Genomic DNA, 22,500 nt, shown 5'->3' with positions numbered 1-22,500 from the left:
CAGAAGGAAATTCTCAGGAGGGAATATTGGAAATTTAGGAGGGATTGGGATGGGGTTAATGAGGGTTAACTGCCAAAACTTCTCCTTTCTGGTCTTACACCCCCTGCTCTTTCTGTGCTTTGTTCTCACCCTGGTTTTTGCAGGTGACACAGGGTCCACCATCAACCCCGTTCTGCTGAAACTACCTAAATCCAGAACCACTGCTCACCTCTACTCATCTTTTCCCCCTTTTTCCTGCCTGTGGAACCAACTTCCACATCCTCTTCAATCTCATTCTTCCCTTCAGGTCTTCAAGACAGCTGTGCACCACCTTCTCAGATCGTCCCCCCCCCATCCAAAACCATCATCTTTTCTGCCATTGTTAACCCCCAACCCAATATCTCCTCCTTCCAAATTTCCAGTTTTCCCTCCTGAGAGTTTCCTTCTGTATCCATCTTGGCCACCACTTGAATCTTCTCCTGCACCCTCATTGTTCCCCACACCCATTTTCTGTGACCTTCGCCACTGAAGGTGGATCGAGGTTGTTTTCACACCTGTCTGTCACTCTGTCTGTCTGTTTGTTACTTGCAAAAATCGAAGATTTTTCAAGTATGTTGTTTGCTTGCGTGTGTTATTCTGTTTGGCTGTTTAGTTGAGGTTGGAGACTCTGGGGTTCCACTTATCATTAGTCTCTGTCCAATTATTTTTGAGGTCAAATTAATTTTATTAATTTTGTGAGTATCATGCTCTGCACTTCATCTTTTTCTTGTCTGTCTGTTTATTTCTCTGTTTGTTTTTATGGTGAACGACGTAGAGCACGATATCTGAAAAAGCTGTGAACGTATTCAAACGAACCTTGGTGGGCAGGTTGGTTAGGTGACCCGAACAAGTCGATTAAATTTTAGTTCAAGTCTGCGTCTATCTTTGCCTTCCACTTTGCTGTTGGTGTCCCCCCCCTGCTGTTCCTTTTGTCTTGTTGTGTCCTGATTATTTCAGTGTACTAATACCAGCTCTTCCACGACCCTCGACGATGTGTACAAAAAAACCCGTCGGCTTTCCTTGCTTCCCATGACGGTCAGCATACCTCAATCAACAATCTGTTGATTTTATCCACTGGTAACATAATTGGCTGTCATTCCTGCAAATACTTAATAAAAACATATAACCAACTCGATAAACCTGCCGATCACATTTCACCAAATATCGTTTCCTGTATTTGGACTTTATAAAATACAGTATCCTTTGATCTTTCACAACTCATTGCGGTTTCGGACTGTCGGAGCTATGGCCTTCACCTCAATACCCCTTGGGAATTGTGCGGGTGCGTGACTTTTATTGTTTTGAGCTCCTTTCATCCAAAGAATGAATGTGCCGATGTGTGTTTCGTGTAACCTTGTGTACCGGCCGGTCAGGCAGTCTCCGATGTGGATGAGCTAGGTGTGAAATACATCACAGGTGCACAATCTCCCAAAGCAGATTGGCCCCTTTACCAAATCTGCTATAAAAGTAGTCAGGCTTGTGATGAACGTCACGATTCAGCACTTCGGGAATGATTTTGGTCTTTGGGGTGAATTTGTTATCCCTTGGTTTTGTTTACCGAAGCAGTGAGCTTGCTCGTAATGGAGCACATAGACTAATTGAGCTGGTGGACCCTCGACAAGAGGAATAATGTAACATCGCCTCGTACAACATCAGCAGAATTGTGAGAGAGTAAAACCCAACAGAAATCGGGCCGATCAGGGTAAAAAGCAAAAAGAAAACTCCAAATATTCCTCAATCCAGCACACCCTGCAAAGACTTCGATTACCTTTAAATAAAAGTGCATCCAGGTGCTTGTGTATCATCACCAGCGGTTTTGGTAGTTGTGGAATATTCCAGTACGTTTTAATCAGTGTTTTGGTTGTTGTGGTAGTTTGGTAGAAAGGGTTCTAAAAAAAAAAAAATAATATCACTCCTCTCTGCGTCTGCGTGATCAGGATGAATTCAGAGCCAAAGTACTGCTAAACTAAGGGTTCTGTTTTCCGATTCGTGTTCCAAATATAACATTTAATTTAACTTAAGTAGTTCCTCGATCATAAACTCTCGTTTGTAACGTTTTCATTTTTGTTTACTTGAACGTTTTAATTGTTTGTTTTTTTAACATTGTTCTCATTGTCATTCAAGTCCATGCATTACCATGTTATGGTTTTAGTTTCTGTCCATCACAATTCCAAGTTGTTTGGCTTATCACCAGGTTAACTCGTTCCATGGCTTTCCATGGAACCAGAATGGTGATGCGTTAAGCTTTGGCTGTTAACACGAGTTGAGTCGATAATATGTTAAACATTTACTGTCTTCCCATTTATTTATTTCTACATTTAAAAAAACAACAACAGCTCGAGACTCAGTGTGTGGTGAATAATGGGCCTTTTATTAATTTGGAAGGAACTGAGTTAAGGGTATAAATGTTTTTTTTTTTTTTTTTCCAATTTGAATCTTCAAGCTTTGTTATGGGATGGCAAGATGGTCTCGTGAAACACACACTCACCTTTAAGCTGTTTATCCTGGATTCCCGACCCAGTGCTATAAACGGTGATCCCGGTGTTTCATAGGTAGGGTGATTCATCAATGTGTGTGCCCTCTCTCAGATGGATGTTAAATGGGAACCCCATCTGTCAGCATTTGTTGGTGGACGTTAAAGATCCCACATGGTGTCCTTTGAAAAGAGTAGGCGAGCTATCGCCGGCACCATGAGCAAATTCCTGCCCTAACTTACGGAGGGCATTGCATCAGCAGCACAGCTGCATCCCCCCCCCCCAGCCATTGGTGCTCCCAGCAGCCAAGTGCGACATACAAAGGAAGGATGCTGTTATGAATGTTTTTAACTTTGACTGTTTTCACTCTGCACATTAACTTTTGTACAAACTTTGGATAATGTGATGATTGATAACTGGAGAGTGGTTTATAATGAAGTTTTAGCCAGAGATGAAGGTTTGACACCATTCTTAAGTGTATTTTTGGTGAATCAGTGGCTGCGAATCAATTTTATTCATTTTTAAGCAGTGAAGCCGCTTCAGTATTTGGGTATGTCCTTCTTTCCATCCATCTGTCCATCCATCCGTTAAAATGAAGAACAACCACCTTTCGAACCCAACGTTTTTAATTCTAAAGGATTCTAGAGTTCTGAAGGGTTATAAAGGGTAATTCTCAAGGGTTCTAATAGGTAATTCTAGAGAGTTCTAAAGGGTAGTTGTAGAGGGTTCTAAAGGGTAATTGTAGAGGGTTCTAAAGGGTAATTGTAGAGGGTTCTAAAGGGTAATTGTAGAGAATTCTAAAGGGTAATTGTAGAGAATTCTAAAGGGTAATTGTAGAGGCTTCTAAAGGGTAATTGCAAAGAGTTCTAAAGGGTAATTGTGGAGAGTTCTAAAGGGTAATTGTGGAGAGTTCTAAAGGGTAATTGTGGAGAGTTCTGAAGGGTAATTATAGAGAGTTCGAAAGGGTAATTACCTTCGCAAACTTTGTTGCGAAGGTTATGTTTTGATCGCTGTGTATTTTTTTTTACTTATTTGTGAATATGTGTGTTTGTTATCTTGCCAAAACGAAGTTTTTGCAAGATATGTTAGTCAGCTTGTATGTTTTTTTTTTGTTTGTCTGTAATCACGTATCGATCACTCTGCAGAGCACAGTTATCATTGGAAATTTTTGTAACTTCACATATCAGAGGCCTATAGAGGTCCCTTTCAGCACATAAAATTTTCAAGGTCAAAGGTCAAGGTCACTTTGTCGCAAATCAGGGGAGTCGACGAAACCCTTATTTTTTGAGTAATTTTGATCAGATCGTCTTCAAACTTCATGAGAATATAGTTCATGGTCTGGCGCTCAGCTGATTAATTTTTGGTGGCGATCGGCCTTGACCTTCATGGTTTGCGCCTGAGGTCAAACATTTGACCCCAAGGTCAAACATTTGACCCCAAGGTCAAATTTTCAAGTTTTAGGAACCATATCGTGTAGTACCTCAAATTGAACACCTCGATGAGTGCTTTCTGGATATGTCAAGCCTACGACATTATGACGTCATTTGGTGACGTTATGAGGCAAACGCATATTTTTCATGGTTACTCTGTAGAACGATTCTCATCGGAATCTCTCGTTGGCAGATATTCCTCAAGGAGTCGCTCCTGGTGGATAGCAGCTCTGTTCACCTCAGTGTGACCTTCAAGAAGTCACACGTGGTCACCTTTTGGCAAGATATGGGTCTTTACTTACGAAATCTTTAGATTTCGTAAGTATATTGATGACTTCCGTTTCTGTTTGTTTGTTTGTTTGTAGGCACGATAACTCGAGAACAGAAGAAGCTACCAATGTCAAATTACACCACGTGATTCAGGAGGGTGATGGCTAGTGCTGATTAGATTTTGGTCAAAATCGGTCAAAGGTCAAAGTGAGGTCAAATATTCGATTTTTGATGGTTTGGTACAGATAACTCGAGAACGGAAGAAGCTACCACTGTCAAATTACACCACGTGGTTCAGGAGGGTGGTGGCGAGCGCTGATTAGATTTTGGTCAAAATCGGTCAAAGGTCAAGGTCACAGTGAGGTCAAACATCCAAAACATTCGATTTTTGATGGTTTGGTACAGAATCATCGTAGAAACTTCTGGTTTGCGTTGCTACCTTCTCTCGAGAGAGCTTTTATTAGACAAGGTCAGAGGTCAAGTTGACGATTTCGTAAGTACCAGTCTATGACTGCTTGTTTGTTTGTTATTCACATAACTCCAAAAGTATTGAACTGAATCACAGCAAATTTGGTGGGATGATTGGTTATTATCCAAGGACCATTTGATTAGATTTTGGGAGCGATCGGGTCAAAGGTCAAGGTCATGAAAAGGTCAAAATCGTCTTTTTACCATCGCGCGGTCAATTTGTGTCCAATTTGCATGCAACTCATGCCAAAATGTTCAGAATTCAATGCCTCATCTTGTGATATGTGACATGACACAATGACGTATTAACCCTTATTAGCGGTTGGGAGTCAAAGGTCAGGGTGGTCACAACATTGCAAAATGTGCGGTTTTAGTCATAACACGGTCAATTCTTATCCGATTTGCATGAAACCAACACCAACATGTTGAGTGTTCTGTTCCCCACACTCTAATACCAATTACAAAATTAAGAGTACAAAGGTCAAGGTCATGAAAAGGTCAAAATCGTCATTTTGCCATAGTGTGGTCGATTTTTATCCAATTTGCATGCAACCAATGCCAAAATGTTGTGAATTCAATGCCCAATCTTGTGATATACGATATGACACAATGACGTCATTACCTTTGTTAGCGGTTTGGGTCAAAGGTCAGGGGGGTCAACGACCTTTATTATCATAACACGGTCAATTCTTATACAATTTGCATGTAAGTAGATTCAAAATGTTTAGAATTCAATTCCCTATCCTGTGATGTGCAATATTTCACAGTGACTTTATTCTTCCATGTTTCGTGTTTTGTCAAATGACGTACGTAGTTAGTTCAGACGAACTCTTATACATCCTTTTCAGGCTAATATGTCCTTTTGGTTACCAGTTTGGGCATTGTACTTTTGCAGGATTATTTTTTGTATGAACCGTGCATTGTTAGTTTCTCAGTTGTTCTCAAATAATACAAAACAATTAACTGTTTTAATTGTACAATGAATGTTTGTTTGTTCACAATAAATAACTTACTTAGAAAAACAGAAACTCGTGTGTGCTAAATGCCCCTAAAATGCCAGAAAATAATTTCTTATAATGTGACCAGTTGTCATCAGATTGACTTGACACTGACACCCAAAAAGGTCAGGGAGATCATACAGAAATTGTACAATGTATGTGAATCAGTGTCAAACAGCAGGAAATTTAATGTTTTTAAGCCATCATAACACATATGAGATGGCAGATGTGGTATTTCATTAAATACCCTCACAATCAACGGTTTCTGGGGGGGGGGGACAAAATGTAGCGTTGGCAAAGGTATGCGCTCTACTGAGTGCCCGTTCTAGTTGTAGAGAGTTCCAAAGGGTAATTGTAGAGGGTTCTAAAGGGTAATTGTAGAGGGTTCTAAAGAGTAATTGTAGAGAGTTCTAAAGGGTAATTGTGGAGGCTTCTAAAGGGTAATTGTAGAGGGTTCTTAAGGGTAATTGTAGAGGGTTCTAAAGGGTAATTGTATTGGGTTCTAAAGGGTAATTGTGGAGGGTTCTAAAGGGTAATTGTAGAGGGTTCTAAAGGGTAATTGTAGAGGGTTCTAAAGGGTAATTGTATTGGGTTCTAAAGGGTAATTGTGGAGGGTTCCAAAGGGTAATTGTACAGGGTTCTAAAGGATAATTGTAGAGGGTTCTAAGGGGTAATTGTAGAGGGTTCTAAGGGGTAATTGTAGAGAGTTCTAAAGAGGAATTGTAGAGGGTTCCAAAGGGTTCTAAAGGGTGATTCTAAAGGCTTCCAGAGGGTTCCAAAGGGTAATTCTAAAGGCTTCCAAAGGATAATTCGAGAGGGTTCGAAAGGGTAATTCCAAAGGATTCTAAAGGGTAATTCTAAAGGGTAATTCCAAAAGCTTCCAGCGGGTTCCAAAGCGTAATTCTAAAGGCTTCCAAAGGGTAATTCTAAAGGGTAAATCTAAAGGGTTCTAAAGTGTGATTCTAAAGGCTTCCAGAGGGTTCCAAAGGGTAATTCTAAAGGCTTCCAAAGGATAATTCGAGAGGGTTCTAAAGGGTAATTCCATAGGATTCTAAAGGGTAATTCCAAAGGGTTCTAAAGGCTTCCAGAGGGTTCCAAAGCGTAATTCTAAAGGCTTCCAAAGGGTAATTCTAAAGGGTTCTAAAGGGTAATTCTCGAGGGTTCTCAAGGGTAATTCTCGTGGGTTCCAAAGGGTAATTCGAGAGTTCTAGAGGGTAATTCTAATGGGGTTCTAAAGGGTAATTCTCAAGGGTTCTAAAAGGTAATTCTAGAGGGTTCTAAAGGGTAATTCTAGAGTTCTCGAGCGTTCCAAAGGGTAATTCGAAAGGCTTACAGAAGGTTCCAAAGGGTAATTCTAAAGGCTTCCAAAGGATAATTCGAGAGGGTTCTAAAGGGTAATTATTAAGGGTAATTCTAAAGGGTAATTCCAAAGGGTAATTCTAGAGGGTTCTAGAGGGTTCTAAAGGGTGATTCTAAAGGCTTCTAGAGGGTTCCAAAGCATAATTCTCAAAGCTTCCAAAGGTAATTCTAAAGGGTAATTCTGGAGGCTTCAAAAAGGTAATTCTAAGGGGTTCTCAAGGGTAATTCTAGAGGGTTCTAAAGGGTAATTCTGAAGGCTTCCAAATGGCAATTCTAGAGGGTTCTAAAGGGTAATTCTAAAGGGTTCTAAAGGGTGATTCTGGAGGGATCCAAAGGGTAATTCTGAAGGGGTTCTGAAGGGTAATTCTAAAGGGTAATTCTAAAGGGGTTCTAAAGAGTAATTCTGGAGGGATCCAAAGGGTAATTCTAAAGGGTGATTCTGGAGCGATCCAAAGGGTAATATGAAGGGGTTCTGAAGGGTAATTCTAAAGGGGTTCTAAAGGGTAATTCTGGAGGGATCTAAAGGGTTATTCTAAAGGATAATTCTGGAGGGATCCAAAGGGTAATTCTAAAGGGTGATTCTGGAGGGATCCAAAGGGTAATATGAAGGGGTTCTGAAGGGTGATGCTAAAGGGGTTCTAAAGGGTAATTCTGGAGGGATCTAAAGGGTTATTCTGAAGGGTTCTAAAGGGTAATTCTGGAGTGATCCAAAGGGTAATTCTAAAGCGGTTCCAAAGGGTAATTCTGGAGGGATCCAAAGGGTAATTCTAGAGGGTTCTCAAGGGTAATTCTAGAGGGTTCGAAAGGGAAATTCTAAGGGGTTCTAAAGGGTAATTCTCGAGGGTTCCAAAGGGTGATTCTAAAGGGTTCTGAAGGGTAATTCTAGAGGGATGCAAAGGGTGATTCTGGAGGGATCCAAAGGGTAATTCTGAAGGGTAATTCTAAAGGGTAATTCGTAAGGGGTTCTAAAGGGTAATTCTGGAGGGATCTAAAGGGTCATTCTGGAGTGATCCAAAGGGTAATTCTAAAGGGGTTCTCATGGGTAATTTTGGAGGGATCCACAGGGTAATTCTAATGGGTAATTCTCAAGGGTTCTCAAGGGTAATTCTGGAGGGTTCTAAAGGGTAATTCTAAGGGGTTCTAAAGGGTAATTCTCGAGGGTTATAAAGGGTAATTCTAAAGGGTTCTGAAGGGTAATTCAAGAGGGATGCAAAGGGTGATTCTGGAGGGATCCAAAGGGTGATTCTGGAGGGATCCAAAGGGTAATTCTGAAGGGGTTCTGAAGGGTAATTCTAAAGGTTAATTCTGAAGGGGTTCTGAAGGGTAATTCTAAAGGGGTTCTCAAGGGTAATTCTGGAGGGATCCAAAGGGTAATTCTAAAGGGTGATTCTGGAGGGATCCAAAGGGTAATATGAAGGGGTTCTGAAGGGTAATTCTAAAGGGGTTTTAAAGGGTAATTCTGGAGGGATCGAAAGGGTTATTCTAAAGGGTTCTAAAGGGTAATTCTGGAGTGATCCAAAGGGTAATTCTAAAGGGGTTCTAAAGGGTAATTCTGGAGGGATCCAAAGGGTAATTCTAAAGGGTTCTCAAGGGTAATTCTGGAGTGATCCAAAGGGTAATTCTAGAGAGTTCTAAAGGGTAATTCTAGAGCGTTCTCAAGGGTAATTCTGGAGGGTTCCAAAGGGTAATTCTAAAGGGTTCTAAAGGGTAATTCTCAAGGGTTCTAAAAGGTAATTCTAAAGGGTAATTCTAGAGGGTTCTAAAGGGTAATTCTAGAGGGTTCTAAAGGGTAATTCTAGAGGGTTCTAAAGGGTAATTCTAGAGGGTTCTAAAGGGTAATTCTAGAGGGTTCTAAAGGGTAATTCTAGAGGGTTCTAAAGAGTGATTCTGAAGGCTTCCAGCGGGTTCCAAAGCGTAATTCTAAAGGCTTCCAAAGGGTAATTCTTAAGGGTAATTCTGGAGGATTCTTAAGGGTAATTCTAAGGGGTTCTCAAGGGTAATTCTAGAGGGTTCCAAAGCGTAATTGTAAAGGCTTCCAAAGGGTAATTCTTAAGGGTAATTCTGGAGGCTTCTAAAGGGAATTCTAAGGGGTTCTCAAGGGTAATTCTAGAGGGTTCTAAAGGGTGATTCTGGAGGGATCCAAAGGGTAATTCTGAAAGGATTCTAAAGGGTAATTCTAAAGGGGTTCTAAAGGGTAATTCTGGAGGGATCCAAAGGGTAATTCTCAAGGATGATTCTGGAGGGATCCAAAGGGTAATATGAAGGGGTTCTGAAGGGTAATTCTAAAGGGGTTCTAAGCGGTAATTCTGGAGGGATCTAAAGGGTTATTCTAAAGGGTTCTTAAGGGTAATTCTGGAGTGATCCAAAGGGTAATTCTAAAGGGGTTCGAAAGGGTAATTCTGGAGTGATCCAAAGGGTAATTCTCAAGGGGTTTTAAAGGGTAATTCTGGAGGGATCCAAAGGGTAATTCTAGAGGGTTCTCAAGGGTAATTCTAGAGGGTTCTCAAGGGTAATTCTAAGGGGTTCTAAAGGGTAATTCTCGAGGGTTCTAAAGGGTAATCATAAAGGGTTCTGAAGGGTAATTCTAGAGGGATGCAAAGGGTGATTCTGGAGGGATCCAAACGGTAATTCTGAAGGGTAATTCTAAAGGGGTTCTAAAGGGTAATTCTGGAGGGATCTTAAGGGTTATTCTAAAGGGTAATTCTCAAGGGGTTCTAAAGGGTAATTCTTGAGGGATCCAAAGGTAATTCTAGAGGGTTCTCAAGGGTAATTCTGGAGTGATCCAAAGGGTAATTCTAGAGGGTTCTCAAGGGTAATTCTAAAGGGTTCTCAAGGGTAATTCTAAGGGGTTCTAAAGGGTAATTCTAGAGGGTTCTAAAGGGTAATTGTAAAGGGTTCTGAAGGGTAATTCAAGAGGGATGCAAAGGGTGATTCTGGAGGGATCCAAAGGGTAATTCTGAAAGGGTTCTGAAGGGTAATTCTAAAGGGGTTCTAAAGGGTAATTCTGGAGGGATCCAAAGGGTAATTCTCAAGGGTGATTCTGGTGGGATCCAAAGGGTAATATGAAGGGGTTCTGAAGGGTGATTCTAAAGGGGTTCTAAAGGGTAATTCTGGAGGGATCGAAAGGGTTATTCTGAAGGGTTCCAAATGGTAATTCTGGAGTGATCCAAAGGGTAATTCTAAAGGGTAATTCTGGAGTGATCCAAAGGGTAATTCTAAAAGGGTTCTAAAGGGTAATTTTGGAGGTATCCAAAGGGTAATTCTAAAGGGGTTCTCATGGGTAATTTTGGAGGGATCCACAGGGTAATTCTAATGGGTAATTCTCAAGGGTTCTCAAGGGTAATTCTAGAGGGTTCTAAAGGGTAATTCTGAGGGGTTCTAAAGGTAATTCTCGAGGGTTATAAAGGGTAATTCTAAAGGGTTCTGAAGGGTAATTTAAGAGGGATGCAAAGGGTGATTCTGGAGGGATGCAAAGGGTGATTCTGGAGGGATCCAAAGGGTGATTCTGGAGGGATCCAAAGGGTAATTCTAAAGGGTGATTCTGGAGGGATCCAAAGGGTAATATGAAGGGGTTCTGAAGGGTAATTCTAAAGGGTAATTCTCGAGGGTTCTAAAGAGTAATTCTAGAGGGTTCTAAAGAGTGATTCTGAAGGCTTCCAGCGGGTTCCAAAGCGTAATTCTAAAGGCTTCCAAAGGGTAATTCTTAAGGGTAATTCTGGAGGCTTCTAAAGGGTAATTCTAAGGGGTTCTCAAGGGTAATTCTAGAGGGTTCTAAAGGGTGATTCTGGAGGGATCCAAAGGGTAATTCTGAAGGGGTTCTGAAGGGTAATTCTAAAGGGTAATTCTGAAGGGTTCGAAAGGGTAATTCTGGAGGGATCTCAAGGGTAATTCTGGAGTGATCCAAAGGGTAATTCTAAAGGGGTTCTAATGGGTAATTTTGGAGGGATCCACAGGGTAATTCTAAAGGGTTCTAAAGGGTAATTCTAAGGGGTTCTAAAGGGTAATTCTCGAGGGTTCTTAAGGGTAATTCTAAAGGGTTCTGAAGGGTAATTCAAGAGGGATGCAAAGGGTGATTCTGGAGGGATCCAAAGGGTAATTCTGAAGGGGTTCTGAAGGGTAATTCTAAAGGGTAATTCTGAAGGGTAATTCTAAAGGGTAATTCTAAAGGGGTTCTCAAGGGTAATTCTGGAGGGATCCAAATGGTAATTCTAAAGGGTGATTCTGGAGGGATCCAAAGTGTAATATGAAGGGGTTCTGAAGGGTAATTCTAAAGGTCATTCTAAAGGGGTTCTAAAGGGTAATTCTGGAGGGATCTAAAGGGTTATTCTAAAGGGTTCTAAAGGGTAATTCTGGAGTGATCCAAAGGGTAATTCTAAAGGGTAATTATGGAGGGATCCAAAGGGTAATTCTAAAGGGTTCTCAAGGGTAATTCTGGAGTGATCCAAAGGATAATTCTAGAGGGTTCTAAAGGGTAATTCTAGAGCGTTCTCAAGGGTAATTCTGGAGGGTTCTAAAGGGTAATTCTAAAGGGTTCTAAAGGGTAATTCTCAAGGGTTCTAAAAGGTAATTCTAAAGGGTAATTCTAGAGGGTTCTAAAGGGTAATTCTAGAGGGTTCTAAAGAGTGATTCTGAAGGCTTCCAGCGGGTTCCAAAGCGTAATTCTAAAGGCTTCCAAAGGGTAATTCTTAAGGGTAATTCTGGAGGCTTCTAAAGGGTAATTCTAAGGGGTTCTCAAGGGTAATTCTAGAGGGTTCTAAAGGGTAATTCTGAAGGGATTCTAAAGGGTAATTCTAAAGGGGTTCTAAAGGGTAATTCTGGAGGGATCCAAAGGGTAATTCTCAAGGATGATTCTGGAGGGATCCAAAGGGTAATATGAAGGGGCTCTGAAGGGTAATTCTAAAGGGGTTCTAAGCGGTAATTCTGGAGGGATCTAAAGGGTTATTCTAAAGGGTTCTAAAGGGTAATTCTGGAGTGATCCAAAGGGTAATTCTAAAGGGGTTCGAAAGGGTAATTCTGGAGTGATCCAAAGGGTAATTCTCAAGGGGTTTTAAAGGGTAATTCTGGAGGGATCCAAAGGGTAATTCTAGAGGGTTCTCAAGGGTAATTCTAGAGGGTTCTCAAGGGTAATTCTAGAGGGTTCTAAAGGGTAATTCTAAGGGGTTCTAAAGGGTAATTCTCGAGGGTTCTAAAGGGTAATTATAAAGGGTTCTGAAGGGTAATTCTAGAGGGATGCAAAGGGTGATTCTGGAGGGATCCAAAGGGTAATTCTGAAGGGTAATTCTGGAGGGATCTTAAGGGTTATTCTAAAGGGTAATTCTGGAGTGATCCAAAGGGTAATTCTCAAGGGGTTCTAAAGGGTAATTCTTGAGGGATCCAAAGGGTAATTCTAGAGGGTTCTCAAAGGTAATTCTAGAGGGTTCTCAAGGGTAATTCTGGAGTGATCCAAAGGGTAATTCTAGAGGGTTCTCAAGGGTAATTCTAAAGGGTTCTCAAGGGTAATTCTAAGGGGTTCTAAAGGGTAATTGTAAAGGGTTCTGAAGGGTAATTCAAGAGGGATGCAAAGGGTGATTCTGGAGGGATCCAAAGGGTAATTCTGAAAGGGTTCTGAAGGGTAATTCTAAAGGGGTTCTAAAGGGTAATTCTGGAGGGATCCAAAGGGTAATTCTCAAGGGTGATTCTGGCGGGATCCAAAGGGTAATATGAAGGGTTTCTGAAGGGTGATTCTAAAGGGGTTCTAAAGGGTAATTCTGGAGGGATCGAAAGGGTTATTCTGAAGGGTTCCAAAGGGTAATTCTGGAGTGATCCAAAGGGTAATTCTAAAGGGGTTCTAAAGGGTAATTCTGGAGTGATCCAAAGGGTAATTCTAAAAGGGTTCTAAAGGGTAATTTTGGAGGGATCCAAAGGGTAATTCTAAAGGGGTTCTCATGGGTAATTTTGGAGGGATCCACAGGGTAATTCTAATGGGTAATTCTCAAGGGTAATTCTAGAGGGTTCTAAAGGGTTTTTCTGAGGGGTTCTAAAGGTAATTCTCGAGGGTTATAAAGGGTAATTCTAAAGGGTTCTGAAGGGTAATTTAAGAGGGATGCAAAGGGTGATTCTGGAGCGATGCAAAGGGTGATTCTGGAGGGATCCAAAGGGTGATTCTGGAGGGATCCAAAGGGTGATTCTGGAGGGATCCAAAGGGTAATATGAAGGGGTTCTGAAGGGTAATTCTAAAGGGTAATTCTAGAGGGTTCTAAAGAGTAATTCTAGAGGGTTCTAAAGAGTGATTCTGAAGGCTTCCAGCGGGTTCCAAAGCGTAATTCTAAAGGCTTCCAAAGGGTAATTCTTAAGGGTAATTCTGGAGGCTTCTAAAGGGTAATTCTAAGGGCTTCTCAAGGGTAATTCTAGAGGGTTCTAAAGGGTGATTCTGGAGGGATCCAAAGGGTAATTCTGAAGGGGTTCTGAAGGGTAATTCTAAAGGGTAATTCGGAAGGGTTCTAAAGGGTAATTCTGGAGGGATCTCAAGGGTAATTCTGGAGTGATCCAAAGGGTAATTCTAAAGGGGTTCTAATGGGTAATTTTGGAGGGATCCACAGGGTAATTCTGAAGGGTTCTAAAGGGTAATTCTAAGGGGTTCTAAAGGGTAATTCTCGAGGGTTCTTAAGGGTAATTCTAAAGGGTTCTGAAGGGTAATTCAAGAGGGATGCAAAGGGTGATTCTGGAGGGATCTAAAGGGTAATTCTGAAAGGGTTCTGAAGGCTAATTCTAAAGGGTAATTCTGAAGGGTAATTCTAAAGGGTAATTCTAAAGGGGTTCTCAAGGGTAATTCTGGAGGGATCCAAATGGTAATTCTAAAGGGTGATTCTGGAGGGATCCAAAGTGTAATATGAAGGGGTTCTGAAGGGTAATTCTAAAGGTCATTCTAAAGGGGTTCTAAAGGGTAATTCTGGAGGGATCTAAAGGGTTATTCTAAAGGGTTCTAAAGGGTAATTCTGGAGTGATCCAAAGGGTAATTCTAAAGGGGTTCTAAAGGGTAATTCTGGAGTGATCCAAAGGGTAATTCTAAAGGGGTTCTCAAGGGTAATTCTGGAGGGATCCAAAGGGTAATTCTAAAGGGGTTCTCATGTGTAATTTTGGAGGGATCCACAGGGTAATTCTAATGGGTAATTCTCAAGGGTTCTCAAGGGTAATTCTCGAGGGTTCTAAAGGGTAATTCTGAGGGGTTCTAAAGGGTAATTCTCGAGGGTTATAAAGGGTAATTCTAAAGGGTTCTGAAGGGTAATTCAAGAGGGATGCAAAGGGTGATTCTGGAGGGATCCAAAGGGTGATTCTGGAGGGATCCAAAGGGTAATTCTGAAGGGGTTCTGAAGGGTAATTCTAAAGGGTAATTCTGAAGGGTAATTCTAAAGGGTAATTCTAAAGGGTAATTCTAAAGGGTAATTCTAAAGGGGTTCTCAAGGGTAATTCTGGAGGGATCCAAAGGGTAATTCTAAAGGGTGATTCTGGAGGGATCCAAAGGGTAATATGAAGGGGTTCTGAAGGGTCATTCTAAAGGTCATTCTAAAGGGGTTCTAAAGGGTAATTCTGGAGGGATCTAAAGGGTTATTCTAAAGGGTTCTAAAGGGTAATTCTGGAGTGATCCAAAGGGTAATTCTAAAGGGGTTCTAAAGGGTAATTCTGGAGGGATCCAAAGGGTAATTCTAAAGGGTTCTCAAGGGTAATTCTGGAGTGATCCAAAGGGTAATTCTAGAGGGTTCTAAATTTTAATTCTAGGGGGTTCTCAAGGGTAATTCTGGAGGGTTCTAAACGGTAATTCTAAGGGGTTCTAAAGGGTTCTGAAGGGTAATTCAAGAGGGATGCAAAGGGTGATTCTGGAGAGATCCAAAGGGTAATTCTGAAGGGCAATTCTAAAGGGGTTTGAAAGGGTAATTCTGGAGGGATCCAAAGGGTAATTCTAAAGGGGGATTCTGGAGGGATCCAAAGGGTAATATGAAGGGGTTCTGAAGGGTAATTCTAAAGGGGTTCTAAAGGGTTATTCTGGAGGGATCTAAAGGGTTATTCTAAAGGGTAATTCTGGAGTGATCCAAAGGGTAATTCTTGAGGGTTCTAAAGGGTAATTCTAGAGGGTTCTCAAGGGTAATTCTAGAGGGTTCTAAAGGGTACTTCTAAGGGGTTCTAAAGGGTAATTCTAGAGGGATGCAAAGGGTGATTCTGGAGTGATCCAAAGGGTAATTCTTGAGGGTTCTAAAGGGTAATTCTAGAGGGTTCTCAAGGGTAATTCTAGAGGGTTCTAAAGGGTAATTCTCAGGGGTTCTAAAGGGTAATTCTCGAGGGTTCTAAAGGGTAATTCTCGAGGGTTCTATAGGGTAATTCTTAAGGGTTCTGAAGGGTATTTCTAGAGGGTAATTCTAAAGGGGTTCTCAAGGGTAATTCTGGAGTGATCCAAAGGGTAATTCTAAAGGGGTTCTAATGGGTAATTTTGGAGGGATCCACAGGGTAATTCTAAAGGGTTCTCAAGGGTAATTCTGGAGTGATCCAAAGGGTAATTCTAAAGGGGTTCTAAAGGGTAATTCTCGAGAGTTCTAAAGGGTTCTAGGGGTTGATTCTAAAAGTTAATTTTATTGGGTTTTGTTTGTTTCTCGGCTTTGCCTATTTATATTAAAAATGCCAAACTGAACCGCTTCCTTCGGACACGTGTATGATGTTTCTTTTTGAGTTTGTAATTCAATCAATATTATCATATTTAATTTCCATCCTGAAAAGCTGCTTCAATAATATGCAATTAATGGAGGTCACGTTTCCTTATAAACTCGAGGCTGTGGAGGAATGCAAGGTTCACAGCTTGTCCTTTTTGGTACCTTGCTCCACCCTTAGGTACCTGTTCCGCAGCGGAAATGTTGAACATCCTGGAGATAAGCTATTCAACTGCACTGTGGAAGTACTTCCGGCACTGGTGAGTGGATGTTTTGGAGTATGTTATAGAGTAGGATCTGCAGAATGAGTCGGTCTCCCCCATAGGTCTTGCATCGCTTTTAATAAATAAATAATAATAAATAATTTACAATAAAATGGGAACGGTATAAAATGGTAGTTTGGCCCACATCAATGTTTTTTTTTATTATTATTTTTTGAATCGTACATCGATGACAAACTCTTTTTGTCAACAAGTTTCAGTCTCGATGGGATTTTGTTTTTCTCAACATTCCTCCTGGTATAGTCGTTGAGACGATCGTCTTCGTAATGTACTGAACAAATTGTCTCCTTGGAAAACCTGCTATTTTAGCCAACTCTGCTTCCTTGGCCAATTAAAAACTGACTGCCCACTATTTTCTTTTTTTAAAACCACAACCAAAAGTTTAAAATGTTTACTATGTGGGAATTTTCAGATTGTCATCGAATGACGATGTTGGGGCATCTTGGGCAATATCTATACAGTACTATAAAAGTAGCCGTGCATGCGAGGTCCACCCATTGGTTGGACAGTTCACCTGACTCTACCCACAATTTCTAAACAATGACCGCAAGCTGAGGAACCCTTTAGAATTACAGTACCCTTTATAACCTTTACTCTCAAGCAGTACTTTTACTGCGGAGGTTACGCAGGTTTGCTCTTATTTACGACTATTTTCTCTTAAAATTGTGTCGGGTTTCTGTGAAGTCTGTGATAGCATGATAGGGGAGCAGAAAGCATTACATATCCCGTTGTATCGATATGGGAATGCCCGCTTGCTTTGATGAGCAGGAGGGTGAGAGTAAAGATGAGACAACTTTGGAAAATGGGTGGGGGGGGGTTGAAGACTTTTGGTGGGAGAAAGGTAATGGGGGAGGAGGAGGTTTGAAGGCTAGAGTGTGGGGAGGGGATCGATGACTTGCGGTTGTGAGGGTATGGGTGGATTTGGCGTCAACGGGGGGGGGAGGGGGCAAAGTTGGGAGGGGGAAGCTGTTGTGTGTGTGTGTGTGTGTGTGTGTGTGTGTGTGTGTGTGTGTGTGTGTGTGTGTGTGTGTGTGTGTGTGTGTGTGTGTGTGTGTGTGTGTGTGTGTGTGTGTGTCAGTCACTGTTGGGGGAGAGAATGCAATCACCCTTCAGATAATGTGCTCGTCTTTCTGAAATGAGTGAGTACTGCTTTCGAGATTAAGTCTCCCCTCTCCTGACACCCCTCCCACATGATGTCAGAATGATGCAGGCAAGGCGACACTGCGTGATGTCAGAGAACAGTCATCCTCATACACGCGCACTGATGATGGCTTCTTCAGAGTTGGTGAAGCATTTTTTTTTGGTCTCTTTCTAAGATTCAGCCAATATTCTTCTTTTCAATCAAATGAGTATTTAAGTTAACTTTAGAGTTATCGTAATTGCACAAAGCCTTATGCACTGGGAGGATAGAAGGAGATAGTCAATTTGACTCTAGTCAAAGCATGAGCTGGTAACAAAATGGGCTGTTGTCTGTTGTTAGCCATACAATGGCATTCTTTTCTTGCATCGAATGATGGGATGGAACATCCTGCTTAACATCCCCCTTGGGAGGACAGCACTAATGCTGCACCATGTGGTGATGACATTCAGTCATTCTTAATTAAAATCCTGGACCACAACTAATGATGAGCAAACTGCTAGTAAAAATGAGCAAAAAAAAGCAAAAATGAAAAATGACAAGCTCGCACTCCGACACAGGATACCAACAAGCTGGCACTCATTTTGCCAACCTCGGACGGATGACGGGAAGAATCAACCCCACCTGTTATTAATTCAACAGCTTAGGGGGATTTGAATTCAGGATCTTAGGATCCCAAGCCCACTACCCTTACCATTAAGCCAACACCAGGCATATGATATAAAATGCCATAATATTTTCTCCAAGTACAGCTAAATGGAAGGTTTTTGAAAGTGTTGAAAAGGCGATTTGTGTTCTACGGTGTTCAAGTATATAATTCAAATGAACTAAAATAAAGATTTTAAAGGTTGGAGGGAAAAAATAATAAAAAAAGTCTTTTGCACCACCTTACTTAACACATTACATTGGTTATTCGTGCCTTTGTTTGTGTCCTTTATAATGTCCTTAAAAACACTGCGTTTGCTGTTTGGAATGATTTTTAATTTTGTTTGACTGCCAGACAGGCAGACGGTAAAAAAATATCACTCCTCTCTGCGTCTGCGTGATCAGGATGAATTCAGAGCCAAAGTACTGCTAAACTAAGGGTTCTGTTTTCCGATTCGTGTTCCAAATATAACATTTAATTTAACTTAAGTAGTTCCTCGATCATAAACTCTCGTTTGTGGACAGATATACAAAGTGAACCAATTGCTTCACCCCGCTTTTCGCTTTGCGTGTGTGGGGTAATTAGAACTTGAGTTACCAGAGTACGGTAGTATTCCATATGTAGCGATGGCTTGGGAAAAAATGGCCGGCCGCCTATTCATACGTGTACAAAATGATAAACTACTTTAGGGTGAAGTCCATCCATCCATTGGGACCATACTCTGCAGAGCGTTGGTGCTGCCTAAGCAGTCTCCTTGGCTATTGGACACAATCCTGGATGGGTCACCAATCCGACACAGGATAGCAGCATGCTGGCACTCATTTTGCTGACCTTGGAAGGATGACAGGCTGAGTCAACCCCACCTGGTATTAATTCAACAGCCGAGTGGGATTTGAACTCAGGATCCGAGGATCCCAAGCCCACCACCTCGACCATTAAGCCAACACTAGGCATAGGGTGAAGTCATAAGCATTTAAAAGTTATAACTTTTATTCTCGAACGTTTTCATAACCAACAAGAATGAAAAAGACGCCAGAATACATCGCTAAATCAGCAAATCAAAAGATCGCAACATCGCCGATTTGGTCATCCACAGAATTGTCGATAAATGTCTTCCTGCTTCACACAACACTGGCTGAAGCAGTTACAACTAGAGAGCATCTGAAAATGCAAAACCCATCCGCTTTGTATTCGGACTTCTTCCGAATGCTAAATGGTACCTTTGACCTTATGACCAAATTATTAATTTGTCTTCTCCACATTCTCATTATAAAGCTTTGTTGAAAATTCAATGACAAAAGCTCAAATGATGAAAAAGTTACAGCCCAGTCAGACACACATACACACAATTGCAAAACCCTGGCTCCTGTTGCGTGGCGGATGGGCTAATTATTCCAAGGGAAGGAAATGACATTCTCGCTTGGGTATTGCACCCATACCATAACAAAAATAAATAATTTTTTAATCGTTAAAAAAAAAGAACACGACAAACGAGCTCACCCTAAGCATGACAACACATGGCCTGGTTTTCCACTCTCGGAGAGTGTGGCCGTCGTCACTTTGTGAAAATGATACAGTGTTTTGTTCCAGATTGTAATGAGCAATCGGAGAGTCATACTTGCAGTTTTTTCGTTTTCTGAAGAAACCAAGTGTTAAGCAGCGATGCATTGAACAAATAATGTGATTTATCGCTTTTATTCTTGGTCTTTCTTTCTCTTCTGTTTTCAGGGGTGAGGTTAAATAGTACCAAGCTTATGCTCTGCCTTGAACAGTCTTCCACTTCTCCCTGTCCTCATCCAACCTGTCGGCAACGCCGAGTCCCTCCTCCCGCCCCTTCCCCTCCCTACTCCCATCCCTCCCCCCCTACTCCCATCCCTCCCCCCCCTTCTCCCATCCCTTCCCCTCCCTACTCCCATCCCTTCCCCTCCCTACTCCCATCCCTTCCCCTTCCTCCTCCCATCCCTTCCCCTGCCTCTTCCCATCCCTTCCCCTCCCTCCTCCCATCCCTTCCCCTCCATACCCTCATCCCTTCCCCTCCCTCCTCCCATCCCTTCCCCTCCATACCCTCATCCCTTCCCCTCCCTCCTCCCATCCCTCCCCCTCCCCCTCCCCCGGTTCTCTTGGAAAATATGAAAGGTTTTCCACATGGTCAGATTTAAGATGATTCTATCCTCTTTGCAACGACTTTGGAGCAAATTGACATGGCAGTCATATTTAGTGATGCTTCAACACGCAATGCGTGAATGATCAAAGCGAGCGTGCTTCCAGGTCCTTTTGTTTAGAACCAGTTGAGCATTGTCGTGCCATCGCACTTCAGTACATTATGACGCACAAGCTGTTGAACGCCATTTACGCATGCGCAGAGTAAAACTCACTTCTTCTTTCGGCTGCTCCCGTTAGGGGTCGCCACAGCGGATCAACCGTCTCCATTTCGCTCTATCCTCCACATCTTCCATTGATACTCCAACCACCCGCATGTCCGCCCTCACCGCAGCCATGAACCTCTTCTTTGGCCTTCCTCTTCTCGTCCTGCCTGGCAGCTCCATCTTCAGCATCCTTCTCCCGATATACTCCGCTTCCCTTGTGTGCACATGTCCAAACCATCTCAATCTCGCCTCTCTCACTTTGTCTCCAAACCGTCCTACCTGCGCTGTCCCTCGAATATACTCATTCCTTATCCTATCCATCCTCGTCACTCCCAACGAGAATCGCAGCATCTTAACTCTGCCACCTCCAGCTCTGCTTCCTGTCTTTTTATTCGTGCCACCGCCTCCAAACTATACAACATAGCTGGTCTCACTACCGTCTTATATACTTTCCCCTTAACTCTTGCAGCTACCCTTCTGTCACAAATCACTCCTGAAACTCTTCTCCACCCACTCCATCCTGCCTGCACTCTCTTTTTTCACTTCTCTCCCACACTCTCCGTTACTTTGGACAGTTGATCCCAAATATTTAAGCCCATCCACCTTCCCCACCTCAACTCCTTGCAACCGCACCATACCACCACCCTCCCTCTCATTCACGCACATGTACTCCGTCTTACTCCTACCGACTATCATTCCCCTTCTCTCCAGTGCGTACCTCCACCTCTCAAGGCTCGCCTCGGCCTGCTCCATATTCTCCCGACAGATCATGATGTCATCCGCGAACATCATAGTCCATGGAGACTCCAGTCTGATCTCGGCCGTCAACCTGTCCATCACCATTGCAACCAGAAAAGGGTCGATCCTTGGTGCAATCCCAATTTTAGCTTAAACTGGTCCGTCATTCCTACCGCACACCTCACCGCTGTCACACTGTACTCATACATATCCTGCACAAACTTCTCCACCACTCCCGACTTCCTCAGACAATGCCACAACTCCTCTCTTGGCACCCTATCATAAGCTTTCTCTAAATCCACAAACACAGAATGGAACTCCTTCTGGCCTTCCCTATACTTCTCCATCAACATTCTCAAAGCAAACATCGCATCAGTGGTGCTCTTTCCTGGTATATACCCATATTTCTGCTCACAAATCGTCACCTCTCTTCTCAACCAAGCTTCCACTACTCTTTCCCACAACTTCATGGTGTGGCTTTAACAACTTTATCCCTCTGTAATTTCTACAGATCTGCACATCACCCTTATTCTTGAAAATCGGAACCAGTACACTTAATCTCCACTCCTCCGGCATCCTCTCACTTTCCAAGATTTTATTAAACAATCTGGTTAACAACCCCACTGCCATCTCTCCGAAGCACTTCCATGCCTCCACTGGTATACCATCTGGGCAACCGCATTTCCACTCTTCATCCTCTTCATAGCAGTCCTCACTTCATCCTTACTGATCCACCCCACTTCCAGATTCATTCATTCATATATATATATATATATATATATATATATATATATATATATATATATATATATATATATATATATATATATATATATATATATATATATATATATCTATATATATATATATATATATATATCTCTCTCTCTCTCTCTCTCTCTCTCTCTCTCTCTCTCTCTCTCTCTCTCTCTCTCTCTCTCTCTCTCTCTCTCTCTCTCTCTCTCTCTCTCTCTCTCTCTTCATCAGCTCCTCAAAGTACTCCATCCACCTTCTCAACACACTCTCCTCGCTCGTCAGCACGTTCCCATTTACGTCATTTATCACCCTAACCTGCAGCACATCCTTCCCAGCTCGGTCCCTCTGTCTAGCCAATCGGTATAAATCCTTTTCCCCTTCTTTTGTATCCAAATTCTCATACAGCTCGTCATGTGCCTTTTTCTTAGCCTTTGCCACCTCTCTCTTTGCCTTTCGCCACCACTCCTTGTAGCCCTGCCCACTTTCTTCATCTCTCTGACTATCCCACTTCTTTTTCGCCAACCCCTTCTCCCTTATACTTTCCTGTACTTCCTCGTTCCACCACCAAGTCTGATTATCTTCCTTCCTCTGTCCAGATGTCACACCAAGTACCTTCCTAGCTATCTCCCTCACCACTTCTGCTGCAGTTGCCCAATCATCCCACCCATCTTTACCACCATCCAACACCTGTCTCGCCTCCTCCCTAAATTCCACGCAACAGTCTTCCTCCTTCAGCTTCCACCATCTGGTCCTTGGTTCAGCCCTCACTCTCTTCCTCAACCTCACCTCCAAAATCATCCTACAGACCACCAATCGATGCTGTCGAGCTACGCTCTCCCCTGCCACCACCTTACAGTCTCTAATTTCTTTCAGGTTGCATCTC

General features: G+C 42.3%; 1 protein-coding gene across 8 annotated transcripts in view; it reads left to right on the top strand.

Annotated features, from left to right (window-relative positions):
- LOC147014537 (alpha-1,3-mannosyl-glycoprotein 4-beta-N-acetylglucosaminyltransferase B-like) overlaps positions 1-22,500 on the top strand; it is a 209,970-nt gene that overhangs the window by 164,125 nt on the left and 23,345 nt on the right. For 7 of the 8 annotated variants that reach the window (XM_085852560.1, XM_085852555.1, XM_085852557.1 and 4 more), the window contains 2 exons: positions 15,874-15,952; positions 17,174-17,258. In XM_085852560.1, coding sequence (XP_085708686.1) covers positions 15,874-15,952; positions 17,174-17,258 — 164 coding nt within the window. Of the gene's footprint in view, positions 1-15,873; positions 15,954-17,173; positions 17,259-22,500 lie in introns of all 8 variants that reach the window. The other variant, XM_085852554.1, reaches the window with a different exon arrangement.

The sequence above is a fragment of the Eptatretus burgeri genome, chromosome 13, assembly GCF_056783735.1.
Source record: "Eptatretus burgeri isolate ZD-2024b chromosome 13, Ebu_testis_v1, whole genome shotgun sequence".
NCBI lineage: Eukaryota > Metazoa > Chordata > Myxini > Myxiniformes > Myxinidae > Eptatretus > Eptatretus burgeri.
The sequence above is the reverse complement of the archived record's forward strand: the minus strand, read 5'-3'. Positions and strand labels throughout refer to the sequence as shown.